The sequence below is a fragment of the Haliotis cracherodii genome, unplaced genomic scaffold (assembly GCF_022045235.1).
Source record: "Haliotis cracherodii isolate W230 unplaced genomic scaffold, xgHalCrac1.p SCAF_2, whole genome shotgun sequence".
NCBI lineage: Eukaryota > Metazoa > Mollusca > Gastropoda > Lepetellida > Haliotidae > Haliotis > Haliotis cracherodii.
In genome coordinates, this window is record NW_027266275.1 from 7867977 (window position 1) to 7887637 (window position 19661).

Here is a 19661-nt window from a genome sequence, read left to right on the forward strand (position 1 = left end):
GTTTTTTACCCATGCATCTTAAAATCATTGGATATCAGTAATTCTATCTGGGTATTCAAATTTCTGTTACCCACTAGTTTTTACACATGTGGGTTAAATATTTAAAAACACTATTCATCTAGTCCCTGCAAACTGTTGTCGTGTGGGTTCGAGAGCTATAAATTTATAGGACTAAAAAATACCGCGATACTTCCACAAGAAAGTGTGATGGCAAATGATCATGATGTAACTGTCATCGTGGAGTTTGGCAAGGTTGACGGAATATCCGTATATAATTTCAAAATAAGTTGCTGATTTGCTAATCGAATATACGCAGGGTTACTTCACAATATTTTGATGATACGCACAAGTTTTATTTTTGTAGCGAATCTGTAATATTCGCTTCGTATTAGATACACTTGAATTTTATTTCAGTGCGTTTTTCTGTATTTCTGATACGCAGCTTATCTGGAGCTCTGCATTTGATATCCATTAACATGTTAAACCCAACATGTTGTATTTCAATATTTTGTCGTGTTAGCTAAGACTAATGCTCATGTTTTAAACTATACCGAACAAATCAAGTTAGGAACATGAATATTTCTCTGGATATTTTGTGTTGTGAAGACTAAGCACACAATTTATAAAAAAATACCCTAAAAATATTCATAATCCCAAACTTGTTTTGTTCAGTATATTTGAATCACAATGCAAACCAAGTTTTTGGAAATCATATTTATGTATATACTACGATTTATGACTATATTATATCATAAATGTTACACTTGGCTTTGCTTGAAGTACGGTAGAGGTTTAAGTTATTGAGACCGCCTCCATGGTCTAGCGGTAGAGCGTCTGCCTGAAGAGCAGGAGGTTGGGGGTTCGATCTCCGGCCGCGTCATGCCAAAAGACGGTACTTGTTACCCTGTCTGGCGCTCAGCACTAAGGGGCTAAAACAAGGACTGTTCGGCTCAGAGTCAGTATGTTGTGTCCCAGTGGGATATTCATTGTTTGGACTAGTACAAGAAGCCACACAGACACATGCATGCATGACATTATATAAGTGCAAAAATCTTGACCACAACGTTAAACCCCATTTGACCTCACCTAAATTTATTGAGATGTCAAGACCAAAGTATTACTGCGCAAAACATACTCTCAGCTTTGGCTGGTATTTGTGTCTATGCCAGTACCTATGACTCTTACCCATGAAGATCCGGGGTAGAATAGGTCTTTATCAACCCATGCTTACCGTAAAAGGCAACTATGCTCGTCGTAAAAGGCGACTGACGGGATCGGGTGATCAGGTTTGCTGATTTGGTTGATGCATGTCATCCAATTGCTTGGATCGATGCTCATGATGTCAATCACTGGATTGTCTGGTCCAGACTCGATTATTTACAGACCGTCATATAGCTGGAATATTGCTGAGTGCAGCTTTAAACAACAAACCAACAAACCATCCTATGATCTAGTGGCACTCTTAATTAATCTCTCTCTTGGTTGATATCCACATGTAAATCCAGCGTTGTCGAAATACCTGCCTGCCCGACCGTCCGAGATGGGTTGATTTCAACTCGGGCTGCCAGATTTTCAAATCCCCCTGCCCGACGGTCGGGTTATATTTCATATGTGAAAATATTCTAAATATTTCCCGATGATAATCATTAATTCACATTTAAAGATGAATGATAAAATGTAACCAAAAGAAACCCCGTTAGCTTTTCCTGAGAAATATATGATTATAGTGGGCAGGCAGGTTTTGGTCAGGGCTGGCAAGTATTTCAGCTAGCCAGTCATGTGGTCTGGCTGAAATTTTTGGGAGTTTCATACCCTGTAATATGAAACAGTCATGCTTTTAAACCTGCTCAACTACATAGAAGATGAATCTTGTTAATGAAAAGCATTGAGTTTCCCTCCGCTGTGGTAGGTAGTTGTGAAAGGGAGTCAGTCACTGTGACATGTGGATGGGATATTAACTGTTGTCCAGTGTTGCAGTGTCACTGTCACCTGACATAGCCCAACAGCTGTCAAAAATGTATCACTATATCCTGGGTATAGTATTCTCATAGAAATAGCTGTTTCATGTATTGATTTTATATTTGGATAACCCTGTCATCTGTTTACTTAATTTATAATAATATATATATTATATAATAATAATAATAATGATTGATAATACTCCTGTTCATGCCTTCCTATCTTTTTATACTTTAACTATGTCGTTAAGGTTTGGGACACTTTTAAGATATCCCATTTATATCAATCTCATTAAAATCAGATCTCAGTTTTCGCTACCGCTAGACAAAGATCTGAGGACATCCCATTAGGGGTCACGTCAGAACAACCTCTCGTGAACTTTGACCGATCAATGAAATGACTGACAAGAAATCGCCTTAGCCAATCAGAAGGCAGCTTTACGACACTAGTTTCAAACTGGCGACTACGCTTCGAAACATATTTTGATGTATTCCTGGTTAAAAAATTTAAAACTGTAAAAAAGAACATTCTTGAATGGCTTACAGATGGCCTAGATTGTATGGATATAATCATAAAACCTGTAATTGTCTTTCAGAATACCCTCTGTTAAATATTTCGAGGTTGCATGATCAGAAAACACATTCCGTCTGTCACTGTCATGATCTGGTAAGCGACGCTCTGATTGGTTGGATGAAAGGTCGTTCTGACGTTACCGGTTTAGCGATAGCGAGAACTATGATCTGATTTTAATGAGATTGCATTTGTATGTACACGGAAACTGTTAGCCCTGCACTAAAGGCAGTTAACATTGTAATATGTCAAGCCTGATATATCACAGACTGGCAGAGAGGCCTTTAACCTGAAACTGAAACCACACTTAAACAGGTACACAATCCAAATAAGTTTAAAAATTTATAATTTTCCTAAAATTCTTTCCCACTCTTTCTTGTCAGAATAGTTACCAGTAGCCTAAGGGTCGGTGGGGTAGCCTAGTGGTTAAAGCATTCGCTCATCACGTCGAAGGCCTGGGTTCTATTCCCCACATGGACGTAAAATCATACTCGCTCGCCCAATAACCCCATACCTATCTAACAGTCGGGTTGGGGGAAAACGTCTCAATCTGCCAAATCTGTGGCTCCATGGGGAGCCAAGGACACCCTATATCTTACACTGCAGTGCTTGCAGTTTGTTCATTTTTACCACCTTTATATCATAGTGACTTCACAGGTCCATTCTCCGGCACTAATGACACAGGACTCTACCATGTTAATCAACACATCAGAAAAACAGGAAAAAAAGTTAATACCCAATTTTTCAATTTCAGATTACAAAAAATGTTAGGTTAATGAAACTGGAGTATTTTATAAATGAAAATTTCGGGAAAACATCTCAATTTGTAAGCCGATACAGATGTACAGTGTAAGGATTGTCACATGTGTTGATGACATTGTAAACAAAGGGTGAACTAGACATGCTGGCAGAAGTCGGTCATTGATAGCTGCATGTGACGGGCAGGCTGTGTTTCAGATTGGTACAAAGTTCACAGAGTATGACCAACTGGGTGATGTCTCCGATAGGCGTTAGATACCACTGGTTTTAGGACTCAGATAGGCTTGTGTCATGTACTGTACACAACATCAACACAACATCAACACAACATCAACATGGTCAATTTCAGTTCCTAACTCACCCTGTTTGAGTGGAAACAATTTTTCATCCAAATGAATTGAAATAGCAGTTTGGTCTTTTTTTTTCATTTTATGCTTGATTTCTTTTCTAAGTTTGAGCCTGACATTAGTTTTGAAAAAGTAATTTTCTTTTTTGTTTATGCTTTGTTTCATTGAAATTATGTTCACTTTTGTATCAAGAACATTGTGAAGGACATAAATACAAATTGCCTTTTGTTTTCCACGTTCCCAGAAACATTTATTAACCTCATTTATACATATCCTCAATTAATATAAACACTGACATTTTAAAGGGAGGTGGGTAGCCTAGTGGTTTAAGTGGTTGCTCGTCACGCCGAAGACCTGGGATCGATTCCCGACATGGATACAATGTGTGCAGCCCATTTTTGCTGGAATATTGCTTAAAGCAGCGTAAAACAATACTCACTCACTCACTCACTCACTCATTTGTATTTTGTCAAATCTCTTGTCATTAGGTGCTCACAACTAAAGAAAACCACTTTTAAGAAAGGGAAAATTGAAAGCTGGTTTATCTGAAAAAAAATACCAAAGTGATGATTTTCTCGTCCTCAGACACACTTTTATGAAATATTGTGTACACAGATTCTTTTTACAAACAAATGGTCTTTAGATAAATAAGGATGAAATGTTTCTTCATGGGGTTTCTGTGATCAAAAAGCCAGGGTTGGTTTTCCCAAAAAATATTTTTAACAAAAAGCATTGGCAAGTTTAGTCAAACGAAACCAAGTCTTGTTTCTTGACCAGCAGAGGAGGAAATGTTTGACTGAAAAAAATAAATTACATTTCTTTTAAAGAAATGTTTTCGTAGACGAAGTGTCAGTATGTTAGTGTATCTCTGGCTATACATATACCTTTATGACAGTGAAGATAACTAACAACATGGCGAGGTACATAGCCAGCAGCAATCACAAGCTGCAGCGTAAAAAAATACCAGGCCATAATTCTGTCTGTAAATGTCCTCCATGTCACGGTTGTAGGTTGCCATCTTGCAGTGTGCTGTCAATGAGGGACATTAAAGCTCTGACACCACTTGAGGTTATTCAAACATTTCCCTTTCAGATTTCAATGTTCTTTACTTGTGTGTTGAGCAGATAAAGAGTACAAATTTAAAAATAGTTTCGCTATTGACATGCTTTCATGAAGTTTAGATATAAGCTACATCTGTTCTATGCACCAATATCTTTTTTATGCTCTGTGAGTCATTTAGAAGTATGTCAACAACAATGTGAAATGTGTGTGACACTGACAGAAAACACACTAAGTTTTCATCATAGGCATTATAAGAATTTGGAAAAAATCTGGCATGGTTTAATCTGCTAATTGAGCCTAGAGGAGCTGTTATTAATTATAGTGTTTAAAGCAGTCATTACACCATTCGTTACTCAGACGCACATGTTCTACTTGCACATCGCGATCTTAGCGCCACAACTCCCAGGGTTTTACTTGGGTCTGTCTATTTACGAATCCCAGGGACTCTCATTTATATTTTTGGGAGGTCTTGTTTGCAAGACATGAACAAAGGGTCCCAGGCTACATGCATGTTACACTCCTCGTGGGATTTCCAAGAATTGTACTGATGTTGTGTTATTATTAATATTCAGGAGCCAGTTATAGATGGGAATTACATTGCTGGATTGAAGAAAATCAACCAATGGCACATTGTGTTTTGAGTGTATATTTCACCAGAATACAAATGTCAGTTGTATATGACATGCAATCTACAATATTGATTCGTGTCCAGGATTCATAATTGTACTTAGTGGCATTAATTTACAATTTGTATCAGATGCAGTATTTTGTGTCCAGTTAAACCCAGATCTCCTTCAGTTTCATTAGACATATTATTTGGACGCTAACCCATTCTCGTTCAAATTGTCAAGTGTGTTAAATGTGTGGCCTGATGATTGGTAGAAGTTAACGGCCAATGAAACTGATGTGGTTTTCTGTGCATGTGTGGTACTTCCAGAGAGTTCAGAGTTCAGCCCCCATACCGTCCTCCATACAACACTCCTTGATGCACCCTGGCTCGGATGCAGCTCGGATGCAGCTCGGGATATACCTCGCTTCCCAAAACTTTATCAAGAACTTCCCTTTTATACAAGGCTTGTCTGGATATGCACTCTCATTGATCTATGATACAAGTAGGACAACGTTTCTTTCGAGAAACCAGACTATAACAACAGTGTGTTTCTATATGATACATTCAGTCGTAAAAAAATACAATCACTCATAAACACAAATTATCATTTATCTGATTTACGCATGCATTTTGAATTATCATCTGTGATGGAGGCTGCAGAGATCTACATTCATGTCCCCGTGACTGAGATAATTACGTTCCATTCACTACCATCATTATGTGATGTGTTGATCATCGGCAAGCTCTTTCCTAACGCCAGGGTCGGGATCTTGAACCCCGATGACAGCAGTAGTTGGAGGATTCACTGTATTTCAAACAGGACATACAGCTGACTTGCCATTGACCCTTTTTATTGTATGCCGACCTACTAGGGCAGGGTGATTGTTGTGCCAAGGAATTTCATCCGTCCGTCCATGGAATTCCGTAGGGATGTCATGATTGTACAGATGCATCGGTAGATAATTCTCATGATACGATACGAGATACATGTACTTGAAAACTCTTTTTATACTAATAGGAGAGGTGCAGTGCGAAAGATTTCAATATTTCGATTTTCTGAAGAAATACAGCTTTTTTTTCATTCATTGATTCTTTTCAAATTTATGGAACAGTTTTCATACTAATAGAAGAGAGTTTTTTCATGTTTAACTAAGTCATGTTTCAAATATGTTGGAGTCGAGGTTGGGGGTATAAGTGAGCCCTGCTCACTTTTGCATTGTTTTGTTGCTTTTAGAAAGTGACAGTTATTTATCAGTGACAATTTGGTACTTGTCTATGAAACATTCAGCCATCAATGAGAATGACTAAATATATACCCTGACCTTATTCTGGCACGTCTACAGGAAACAGATGCATGGAATGTATTTTTGTGTTATTTCCTTTTCCCATTTTCATAACTACCCTGTTCTATTTTGCTCTCGTACAGCTTCCTTGTCAGCTAATGATGCTACCATACTTTTTAGGACTTTTTTATTTTACCTTTGGGTACTGAACTAGTCAATCTAATTCAAATCAGATCATATCCTGAACATAATACCTATCTGTGTCAATTACTGGACACTGGAACATTTAGTATTTACTCCTACTATCTAGCCACAACTCACAAATATGTAGGACTGTTACTTTTGTGTTTGCTAGCCATAACATGGAAATAGCAGATGATTCATTAAGTTTCATATATTTTATGACTCATGAACATTCACTTTCATTTAAATTTTCTTTTTTATAAACTAAGTTTAATTCATTTATCTCTTATCTTCTCATGTCACTATGATGTCATATCGTAGCCTATCGAGATACGTATCGAATCGTGATGTAAGTATCGAGATACGTATCGTATCGTAACCTAGGTTTATCGTTGCAGCCCTAGTTAGCGTAGTGGGTAACGTGTTCGCTTGTCACGTTGAAGACCTGGGTTCGATTCCCCACATGGGTACAATGTGTGAAGCCCATTTCTGCTGTCTCCAACCGTGATATTCCTGGAATGTTGCTGAAAGCAGCGTAAAACCATACTCACTCACTGATTAATGTGCCAATTTGTGTCAAGGCTTCTAGATTCATGGTACGAGTTAGTAGAACATTCAGATCAACATCTATTATTTCTGTATCTCAAAAAAGACCAAACAGGTGGTTCAAAATACAAATAATAAAGGTTGGTTTGGTTGGTTTGTTGTTTTACACCGCGCTCAGCAATATTCCAGCTATATGATGGCAGTCTGTAAATGATTGAGTCTGGACCAGACAATCCAGTGATTGACATCATGAGCATCGATCCACGCAATCGGGATACGATGACTTGCATCAACCAAGTCAGCGAGCCTGACCACCCGATCATATATTTATGCTAAAAATGATTGCCAATCCAAGATGATAAAAGATGTTTTTGAGAACAATATTAACAAAAACTGGTTTAAAACACGATACAACACAGTCTATTAAATACAACAAATGAATCTTTGAAAGTCACCTACCATCTTCCTGAAGCAAGAGCGTCCACCAGCCTTTTCATCAAAGTCTTGTTTTCACGTAGAAACTAGGCTTTGATACAGGCTAGCAGACACGCTTGCTTCGGGAAAATGGTCACCCACAATTCTGGGAATTTATTGTATAGAAGCATAAAACAGCATTCACTCACTCACAAATGTATAATTTCAAATTTTGTTTGTAGTATGTTTCTGTCAATATTTCCATAATTGTTCATGCCAGTTAAATGAAATAAAATTCAAGTATTGATAATCTTTAAGATTATTCTTCTCTGTACGTAACCATACTCGTAAACTACTTGAAGATATGACCCGTAAAAGGCGACTAACGAGATCAGGTGGTCAAGCTGGCTGACTTGTTTGATGCATGTCATCATCAAATGATCATATCCCAATTGCGCAGATCAATGCTCATGATATCAGTCACTGGATTGTCTGGCCCAGTCTCGATTAATTACAGACTGCTTTAAACAACAAACAAGCAAACAAACAAACAGCCCGCCATCATATCGCTAGAATATTGCTGTGTGCAGCGTTAAACAACAAACAAACAAAACATGAGGATGTGTAGGATCATACCTATCGACCAAGATTTTTTATAAATAAATACTTTCCTGCTTCAGGCATGTCCAGATGAGAGGGTTGTGAGAGTTTTGTTTGTGTGTATTTGCATGTAGCCTGTCCAAGAAGAGATGGCCAGTTATATCTCACCGACTTCACAGCTCTAATTTCAGAACACATGTTTATACATACTTGTGTATGTGTACATGTAAATATGCAATTCTAAAGAGAAGTACTTGCAGTGTATCTGACTTGATAACAGTATTTGTGGGACAAGTTACCTGAGTGCATTAGTTGGTGGTTCGGTCTATATTAGGATGGATTATGCCTGGTTGGTCATGTACCTGCACAGGATGAATGGCAGGCCCGTGTCAACAGTGGTAAACCCTCCCTGCACTCTCGCAGACCGGTTCACGTATATCATGGTGGTATAACATTCGGTGTCGGTTATGTGACTTCATGCGCCTCTGTTCAGCAGTTAATGGGTACCCGGTGGTATTTTTTTACCCTCAGCACTGTAAACAGACAGAATGATTTCTGAAATGGTCTTGAACTTGTCATCAAAATAGTAATGACGTGTTCATCCTGTGTCAACAGTGGTAAACTCTCCCTGCACTCTCCCAGACCGGTTCACGTATATCATGGTGGTAAAACATTCGGTGTCGGTTATGTGATTTCATGCGCCTCTGTTCAGCAGTTAATGGGTACCCGGTGGTATCTTTTTACCCTCAGCACTGTAAACAGACAGAATGATTTCTGAAATGGTCTTGAACTTGTCATCAAAATAGTAATGACGTGTGACGTGTGAACACCCGGGTTAGAATTGGTCTTCAGCAACCCATGCTTGTCTTAAAAGGTGACTACACTACTCCTGTTAATTGTTAAAGTTAATCTCTGCAGCCAGTGCGTGTCAAAACAGGGGGTTGTGTACTCGCGGGCAGATGACCACGGCATACGCTGACCACTGTGTCGGATTAACGAGACTGATTAATGAGTGGTTTCGGTAAGTCGTTGCAAATTAGGTGTGTTTGAGTCGGAGTGCGAGAATGTCGGATTAACGGGACTAAATAGCGCTGAATCAATCGGTTCCCATCATTTGTGTCGGATAAAGCCGAGTGTCGGATTAACGAGTGTCGGATTAACGAGTGTCGGATTAATGAGACTTGACTGTATGCTTGTCGTAAGAGGCGACTAAAAGGATTGGACGGTCAGGATCGCTGACATGGTTGATTCATGATTGTGTATATCAATGCTCATGATGTCATTCACTGGATTGTCTGGTCCAGACTCAATTATTTACAGACGGCTGTCAAATAGCTGGAATATTGCTGAGCATGCTGAGTGCAGTGTAAAACAACAAACCAACCAACAACCAAATCTGAAGTGAATCAAACTATGACATCGGAGTGATGTGTGGATCCTATATATTATAGGTAGTCTCCCTGGTTCACCTCATTTGCCTGTTTATCTGATTGTGATGCTAAGTTTATCATGTCTATCACGATTTGTTTATTTCACTGATAACACTATCCATTATAGGATAACTGAGTTCCTTGTGACTGTCATCAAAGTACCTGTAGTTGATATCTAAACATGTAAATGACAATACAGTTGTAAATTAGAATTTCAGGCAGGAAACAATTTTTCATAAAAGATAGGAACTGTTGGATGGAATTATAGTCTTAGATACATATTAAGTTGTTAGTTCTCACTTAACTGATTTCCAAAGGGCTGTCTAAAGTGCTGGGTGGCATTGTACAGAACAACCTTAGCGTTACCCAGGTCATAATTCTATGTTTAGGTATAGGAGTTACGATCACCTTAGCGCTAAGACCACTTTGTACAACAGCAACCTGTCCTTATCCTGCACCATGACTGTGGAATATTTGTATTTTATGAGAAAAAAGACCAATCTGGATAGTCCAGCCAGCTCTATTCCACAATTTGTTTTAATTTTATGGGAGTGAGTGAGTAAGCATGGTAAGTGAGTGAGGTTTAACGCTGCTTTTAACATTATTCCAGTTACATAATGGCATGCCAGCTTAATGTGGGAGGAAAGCCCCAAGTGATGCAGGTCTCAGACATTTACCACTTCGGTGAAACCCACGAGCATGGGTATTGTGCTGACAAACCTAGAAACATAATGGGTGCAAACCAGGATTCGAAGACCCACTTTAGACGACTGGGCCACCCATGCCCCCTTAATTTTAGGGGAGAGAAATGTATTGTGTAATTAAAGATTTCATAGACACTTTGTTAGTCTACTGGGGCTGGGACGAGTCCCCAACCTCCTATTACCAGACTCTAACCGGGTACCCACCCCCCAATACCCAACCCTACCCGGGTACCAACTGCAAGTCTCAAGAGTTGGGAACAAAATGTCTGATTAGTAATTGTTTTACCGCAGCCCTGGCTAAAGCTATTTATATACATGTATCAAACGATCAGATCATGAGTTCGCTGAAGTTGACTGAAGCTTTATCTTTACTCAAACATATACAAGTCAAAAGGAATGTGTGCATCGTCAGAAAGAAATGCCAGCATTAGCAACTTGTAGTGTAACCACTGAGCTAAAGTGAGTTTTTGTCATTAAACAATACAGTAAACTACGGTTATAACAAACTCAACGGGACCACTAAATTAAGTTCGTTATAACCGTAGTTCGTTATAAGCATATATACAGCATAACTACAGCAAACAGTCAGGACAAAAAAGTAAGTCCATTATATCCGTCAGTTTGTTATAAGCGTGTTCGTTATAAACGTAGTTTACTGTATATCACATGACTAACCATAGATCTGGGTAGTCCTGTGGGTACCCGGGTCCTACTCAGGACCCACCAGACCCGAGTACCCGAGTTACCCGTCCCAGCCCTATTCTCTACTGCTGGCCATGCAACATGTGTGGGAGGAAGAATTCAAGTGATACTTGACCATGTTGATCTCATCATCACGAGACGAGATAACGTGGTCATGACACAGTTAAAGTCATGTGATAAATACCAGTATCAGTTTGACAGTGCCAGATGCATCTCTAGATTATAAATATGTATTTTTTATTTTTTTTGTAATACTTTTTTTATTCAGGGTTAAGGATACATTGTACATGATATAGTGCATATTAATACATTGACTGTTTGCACATCATTTGTAATGTGAGATTGATATTACTAGCGATAATAAATGATTTAATACATAATATATATGTATCACATGATGGAGTCCCCTTTTTTTTATCATAAAAACAACAGCCATTCACACTTCTCATACAAACACCATTTACACGCTTTCACACAGGGACGCCACAAGCACTCTCATACACACACACACATGCATTATATTCTCAAAGAGAGATCTCAAATCTCAAGTCAGTGGTTCCAAATGAATGATACGGAAATGTAGACACTAACACATGGGCATACCATAATATAGGCATGAACACAAGCATATATATACACACACATACATACACATGAACACATACATATACATATCCTAAAATTCAAAAAGGTTATGGTACATCATCCAGTCTTTGTTAAATTCCAAACCTCTGTTTGTGGACAAAAAACGTCTTTTCTCTATCTTATAGCGAAGTTTGAGTTCATTCTTTAAAAACTGTATATTTGGTAGTATATTTTGAACTCTACATCTGTAGATAAAGTATTTTGTGAACAGGATGATAAAATCAAACACTTTATCAGTAATAAGATTTTTGTTAAAGCCAAAAATAATAAATTCTGCTGAAAGATTTAGATTATGAATGTGTCCACATTTGTCATTTATCCAGCTCATAAACTGTTTCCAAAAATTCTGTACAATATCACACTCCCACAAGAGATGGACGATCGTCTCTCTTTCATCACTGCAAAAAGTACATCGATCACTGTCAACATTCTTGATATAAAATAGAAAAGAGTTGGTTGTAAGTATCCTATGAGTTATCTTGAACTGAAACCACCGAGGCTTTGTATCTTTGGTTATTTTGAAAGGTTTTATAAAAATGGATTTCCAGTTTAATTCACCAAGATTAAATTCCCATTTCTGTCTGGCTTTCCAACTAACCAAAGGTCCCAAAAGTGTATAGTAGGCATGTTTGGAAACTTTCTTTAATGAGAAAAGTTTAGTCAATAATAAACTGTAATCTAAAGGATTAATGGTGTTCTCCATTTTTATAAATATGTATTTCATTTAGGATGTTGAAGATAAAACACATCAAAGTATTTCAGAGATTCAACTGCCCACATTCTGAACCTGTTAAAAGATTAGATATGTGGGTTAGTCGGTAGGAGGTGAGCTAGTATAGAGATATTCACTGATCAACAAGTGTTGTTTCATGGTCAGGCACAGATAACTGCTGCTACAGTGAAACACATACCATTCGTACACAAGGCCAAATGTTTTTTGTTTATGAGAATAACAGACCTACCAGCTCAAGAATTGTAAAAAAACTGAAATATATCGAAATTGTACAATATTTTTGTCCTGAGAGAGAATTTGAAGAAAAACGTGATGTCATTAAATTGTAAAAATGTTTGATAAAAATTGTTTCTCTTCATTTTTAATGCAAAATAACACAATCACACAATGTAACCTTCCCGTTTGTTTCAAGCAGCTTATATCATTATAGCAGTTACCTCTCTGTCACATTGCTATCTGTTGAAAGTGACATCAAGTTCCGTTTTCTTTGCAAGGTTCTGGTCAAATGTCTATGGTTTGACAGAAGTAAGTTCCGTTGTGCAGTTAAAGGTACTAAGGCACTTGGATTCCATATACAGTCATACCTGTGAAGGTCCGGGGTTGAGTAGGTCTTCAACAACCCATACTTGCCATAAAAGGCCATCTCCTAGACATACTAATCAATAAGACAAAAGTTATGTCTACATAGTTTTATAGATAGCCTTGAACTATTTTATTTAAGTGCATCTGTCATGACTAATGAGATCGGGTGGTCAGGCTCACTGACTTGGTTGATTCATGTCATCATTTCCCAATTGCGTGGATCGATGCTCATGATGTCAATCACTGGATTGTTTGATCCAGATTATTTACAGACCGCCGTCATATAGCTGAGTGCGGCATAAAACAACAAACCAATCAATCAACCAAATACCGTAAACTATGTTTATAACGAACAGGCTTAAAATGAACTTATTTTTTAGTCACGCCATATGCTGTATATATGCTTATAACGAAGTACGGTTATCATGAACTAAAATTAGTGGTCCCTTTGAGTTGGTTATAACCACAGTTGACTGTACTTGCTGTCTATTGCTTTTCCTTCCTATATCATGATATAACATTTATCCTAAGTTTTCGTGTGGTGATTAGATCTACAGCAAGTGCTTTTATGGGTTGTCATGGTGTAATTTTTATACAACATTTCGTATGATTATAGTTTATAGTTTAGCAAGTAATACATATCATCAGGTAAAATGCATATGCAAAATACCAGTAGTTTCAGTTATAGCTTTTGAGATAGATGCTAGTCTGAGGTAATGAGAACACATCTCCTAGACATACTATTCAATAAGACAAAAGTTTTGTCTACATAGTTTAACAGATTTAAAAGCTTATAGATAAATAATAGCCTAAGGTATCAAGAGCCCATCTCCTAGACATACTAATCAATAAGACAAAAGTTATGTCTACATAGTTTTATAGATAGCCTTGAACTATTTTATTTAAGTGCATCTGTCATCACCTATATTAGAATAATATTCAATAAATACTTCAATGTAGACTGATTAAGGATTAGCCCCTATACCAGCTCGTCTATAGTGACACCATAATCTCTTTCCAAGCACCCAGGAAATATGTCAACAAGATTAGTGCCAGTCCAACAGGATTAAGTATTCCCCTCTGTCTAGCCATTCATTAACCGTCGGGCACACCCCATCGTGTATCAACCAATCATATTCCTTTTTATTGTACATGCTTGCCGTAAAAGGTGACTATGCTTGTGGTAAAAGGCGACTAAAGGGATCGGGTGGTCAGGCTCGCTGACTTGGCTGATACGTGTCATCGATCCCAATTGCGTGGATCGATGCTCATGTTTTCAATCACTGGGTTGTCTGGTCCAGACTCGATTATTTACAGACTGCCGTCATATAGCTGGAATATTGCTGAGTGCGGCATTAAACAACAAACCAACCAACCAACCTTTTTATTGTTTTAAATTTTAGTTAAATAGATAGAGAAGCAAAATGTAAAGCAGAAGGTTTTTGACGCTCATACCATGCAGACCACAGCCCAGAGGTTTGTACCAACTCTCTGTGGCACCCTCAGCTATATTCTAAGATATTGTAAATTGTTCATTGTTAATTGTTCTTGTAAATAAAATTGTGATTAGTCTCCTGTGACTCTTTGCTGACTAATTCCCTGGAGAAAACAGCACACCATTTGGAAGGTTTTGTTTACCTGAACAGAACCATAATACCTAACTAAACTGTTGAACTCATGTGAAATGATCTTGTTCCCCCTCTTCCACCTTATACTATTAGATATTTTTTAATATCTAAAGATATCTAAAGATATCAGATAAGATCTGTAAGATCTTTTAATCTATGCAATTAAGGACAAGCCATGTTATAATATTTATGTTCTCCATGGAATGATGATATCATTGTGTAGTTTTACTTGGGTTCTCTATATGCCCATTTAAATTACACAAACTTAGTCACAAAATGTACTGTAGAGAATCCCCGACATGATTGGCTACAATGCATTTGAGCTTAGAAACGGTTGTCAGGGTTTTTATTGGCTTCTCCTTCAGAGTACATTCGGGGTCCAGATATTACAAATTTCAGCATCCATGCTGGATTGTCCATCGTGTTTATTTGTAGCCAAACATACTCTTCATCATCAAGATGCAGTTTGTAAGACAAACTATGTATGTCATGTTAACAATAGTTACCAGGGCCTGTTGCACAAAGCTATTTTAGCACTAGAATGATCGTAGCACCCATACTTTAGCCTAGACTTACGTTAGGTGATCTGTAACAAGATGACTGTGACTTCCATACTTAACATAGACTTACGTTAGGTGATCTGTAACAAGATGACTGTGACTTCCATACTTAACCTAGACTTACGTTAGGTGATCTGTAACAAGATGACTGTGACTTCCATACTTAACATAGACTTACGTTAGGTGATCTGTAACAAGATGACTGTGACTTCCATACTTAACCTAGACTTACGTTAGGTGATCTGTGACAAGATGACTGTGACTTCCATACTTAACATAGACTTACGTTAGGTGATCTGTAACAAGATGACTGTGACTTCCATACTTAACCTAGACTTGCGTTAGGTGATTTGTAACAAGATGACTGTGACTTCCATACTTAACCTAGACTTACGTTAGGTGATCTGTAACAAGATGACTGTGACTTCCATACTTAACATAGACTTACGATGGTTATACTGCTAAGAATGCATTGTCCATGTTGGCCCAGATGACAGTAAATTATGAACCTGTGTGCAATTTTAAACATTTGGATTAACAACCCATCTTACATGTTTGATATTGATATAGCTTTTGTGTTATGTTTGCAGAGCCTCTGAAGACAATTGATGTCGATGGTGACTTGAGTGCAGGAATTGGACAGTACATATCAGTGAACATAACGTGTAATGGAAGGTAACTCGTCTCTACGCTATGTTTGAAATACCCAAGGACCAGCTGTACAAATATAATGATATAGTCCTGGGTGGGAAAAAAAGTGTGTTGTTTCCATCTCAAGTCTGAGACCTGCATCACTTCGGGCTTTCCTCCCACATTAAGCTGAGACGCCGTGATATAACTGGAATACTGTTAAAAGCGGCGTTAAACCCAACTCACTCACTCCTACAGGGAAGTTGTGCTTCGTTTTGCTCCTCGTACTTTGACTTAATTTGGTGGTTAGCTTTCTGCTACCGCACTAGATTGTGTCTGTGAGGAGTGATGTATGTCTTTTCATATTATGCCCACTTTAATGTGTATTGATGTGCAGGTGTTTTCTATGTGGGAAGACTTTGTCTTTTTCCTGCCATAGGTCTCCTTGTTTCCGCCATTTTCAATTTGCGTTACATTGTTTGCTGCCGAGGGAGGTAGTCATTATTGTTGCAATTCTTGATTAGGTATTAATATTTCATGTATATTTAAATACCTTTAGCCCTTGGCATGTTTATATTTTGATACACTTTCAAAACTTGTAAATGTTTTGCCGACATTCATTTACCTCCATGTACTACGGCATCAGACTCGATTGTGAGTATTGCACCTATCCCAAATTATCAGGCATCCATGGCCTCCACAGTGATGGTCCAAGCGACGCTAGCGCACGCATCTGATAGCTCTTCTACCGGGTTAGCACCAATGCAAGCCTATGTCGACAAGGGCTTGTGCCTACGCCCTTCCAGGTGCATCGACGATGACTATATCTTCAGGGCATCAAGCTCATCCTGTGATGTCATCAATACTGGGTCAGCTTAACACTGAACCACCTACCTACTTAGTTGCTCTACCTATGTACGCGCAGCCTATGGTTGCGTACCTGGAGAATCCTTGGATGCAGAGCTTCATGCAATCCATGTGGCAGCAGTCCATGTCACAAATCTACCAGGGGCCTCCGCCAGTGTACCAGCCTCAGCAACAACTATTACGCCTCGGACAACCCAAGCACTAGCGTTTATGCCTATGCCTATGCTACTTCGCCATGCACTAGCTGCCAACACCACTGCTCATATGTGGGTTTCGTTACCCTCACCAGGAGCTTCATCTGAGCACTCTTCTGGAGTAAGAGCTACACACTGCAGTAGAACACACCTATGAGGAGGGTGCTTCACCACCATTCCGATTCATCAGAGGTATCAGACGGTGAGGAATGGGATTCATCCACAGAATGGAATACTCACCTCATCCTCGCACTGATGCCTGAGTGGATGGCACATAAACAACTTCGACTTGGAAGAGTTCAGTGTTGGCCGGTCCAGAGAATGGCAAAATGACAAAGGTCCCGGAACTATAGGCTCTACTACGCTCTTTCAGGCTTGAGGATCAGAAGGCCAAATTTCGTCCCAATGCATCGAATGTAGTACTTTGAGGATTGCGCGTGCCCCTTTTCCAGCCCCTCAATGCATCCTCTTTTTTTTAACTCACCAAGAAAACTATATTTCTCTTGGCTTTAGCCGCTGGATGTGGCTGAGCGAGTTACATGCACTTGACATCACCCGTGTCCGTCTTGAGCATGGTACGCAGGGAGCAGTACACTTCAGGTTGTGCTGGGATTGCATAGCAAAAGATCAACTAGCTGTCTACCTTATTGAACCTTATTATTCCTGCCGTCCCGCGCAGTGCTGAGTCTTTTCAGCTTTGGCTTGGTAACACAGTACATGAAGATAATAGCTTACGCTAATATTCCTTTTTTTTACTGTTTTGGTTACTTGGACTTATCCTCAATTCTCATGTTCTTTCTGTAAATAAGATTGAACTGGCCCTACCGTCCAATGTACCGTTTTCCTTGACAACTTGTCGTTTGAAGGGTTTATAATTATTGAGGCTTTTGGACATCAGAAGGTATATCGGTACCAACCACCATACTGTCTGATACAGATGCATTAAGGAGTAATGTAGGATAAGTAAACAATTTTGTAAAATCTAAATATTTTCTTACATTTGTATACTTATCCTGCATTACTACATCTAAGGGCCCACCATCGCAGAATTGCCTCTCCACTATAGCTTTGTTATAGTCTTTGTTAGCTTGGGTAACGAGCAGGAATATGAATTGATTGTGACGTCACGATTTATCACATGACAGCGGCGATGGGTCCCGCAAAAAGTACACTTGAGATGGAAACAACACACAGTTGGGACAAACTAATGATAACCAATGATCGATCATAAAATTGCAACCGATTCCCAGCAAACTTTATAGTGTTGTTTCTTTCCTAGATTTAAATGTTAAACTGTTTCTCCCCCAGCTACCCTACCTCGGTGTGCTGGAATGTGACGGCCCTCAACACCAGTGAGCCGTCTTCACCCACGTGTCCCCCAGCAGAGTTCCTGAGTACCTGCAACCACCAGGTCCGCATCAAACTGACTAACCTGGGATGGAGCACTGTCCAGTTCACTGTCTACAACGATGTCAGCTACATGTCATCCTCCTTCAACGTCTACGCATTCAATGCAGGTAGGTCAAAGTTGGTCACATCACAGAGCATGTGTGCTTCCAAGAAGACTATGCATTCAATGCAGGTAGGTCAAAGTTGGTCACATCACAGAGCATGTGTGCTTCCAAGAAGACTATGCATTCAATCAAGGTAGGTCAAAGTTGGTCACATCACAGAGCATGTGTGCTTCCAAGAAGACTATGCATTCAATGCAGGTAGGTCAAAGTTGGTCACATCACAGAGCATGTGCGCTTCCAAGAAGACTATGCATTCAATGCAGGTAGGTCAAAGTTGGTCACATCACAGAGCATGTGTGCTTCCAAGAAGACTATGCATTCAATGCAGGTAGGTCAAAGTTGGTCACATCACAGATTATGTGTGCTTCCAAGAAGACTATGCATTCAATCCAGTTAGGTCAAAGTTTGTTACATCACAGAGCTTGTGTGCTTCCAAGAAGACTAGGCATTCAATCCAGTCAGGTCAAAGTTGGTCACATCACAGAGCATGTGTGCTTCCAAGAAGACTATGCATTCAATCAAGGTAGGTCAAAGTTGGTCACATCACAGAGCATGTGTGCTTCCAAGAAGACTAGGCATTCAATGCAGGTAGGTCAAAGTTGGTCACATCACAGAGCATGTGTGCTTCCAAGAAGACTATGCATTCAATGCAGGTAGGTCAAAGTTGGTCACATCACAGAGCATGTGTGCTTCCAAGAAGACTATGCATTCAATGCAGGTAGGTCAAAGTTGGTCACATCACAGAGCATGTGTGCTTCCAAGAAGACTATGCATTCAATGCAGGTAGGTCAAAGTTGGTCACATCACAGAGCATGTGTGCTTCCAAGAAGACTAGGCATTCAATCAAGGTAGGTCAAAGTTGGTCTCATCACAGAGCATGTGTGCTTCCAAGAAGACTATGCATTCAATGCAGGTAGGTCAAAGTTGGTCACATCACAGAGCATGTGTGCTTCCAAGAAGACTATGCATTCAATGCAGGTAGGTCAAAGTTGGTCACATCACAGATTATGTGTGCTTCCAAGAAGACTATGCATTCAATCCAGTTAGGTCAAAGTTTGTTACATCACAGAGCATGTGTGCTTCCAAGAAGACTATGCATTCAATCCAGTCAGGTCAAAGTTGGTCACATCACAGAGCAT

At 39.1% G+C, this 19661-nt stretch overlaps 1 protein-coding gene across 1 annotated transcript in view; it reads left to right on the forward strand.

Annotated features, from left to right (window-relative positions):
* LOC139469679 (transmembrane protein 130-like) overlaps nucleotides 1-19661 on the forward strand; it is a 31886-nt gene that overhangs the window by 5118 nt on the left and 7107 nt on the right. Inside the window, exons 4-5 of the mRNA XM_071251920.1 lie at nucleotides 15908-15992; nucleotides 18317-18525. Of these exons, the coding sequence (XP_071108021.1) occupies nucleotides 15908-15992; nucleotides 18317-18525 (294 nt within the window). The remainder of the gene's footprint in view (nucleotides 1-15907; nucleotides 15993-18316; nucleotides 18526-19661) is intronic.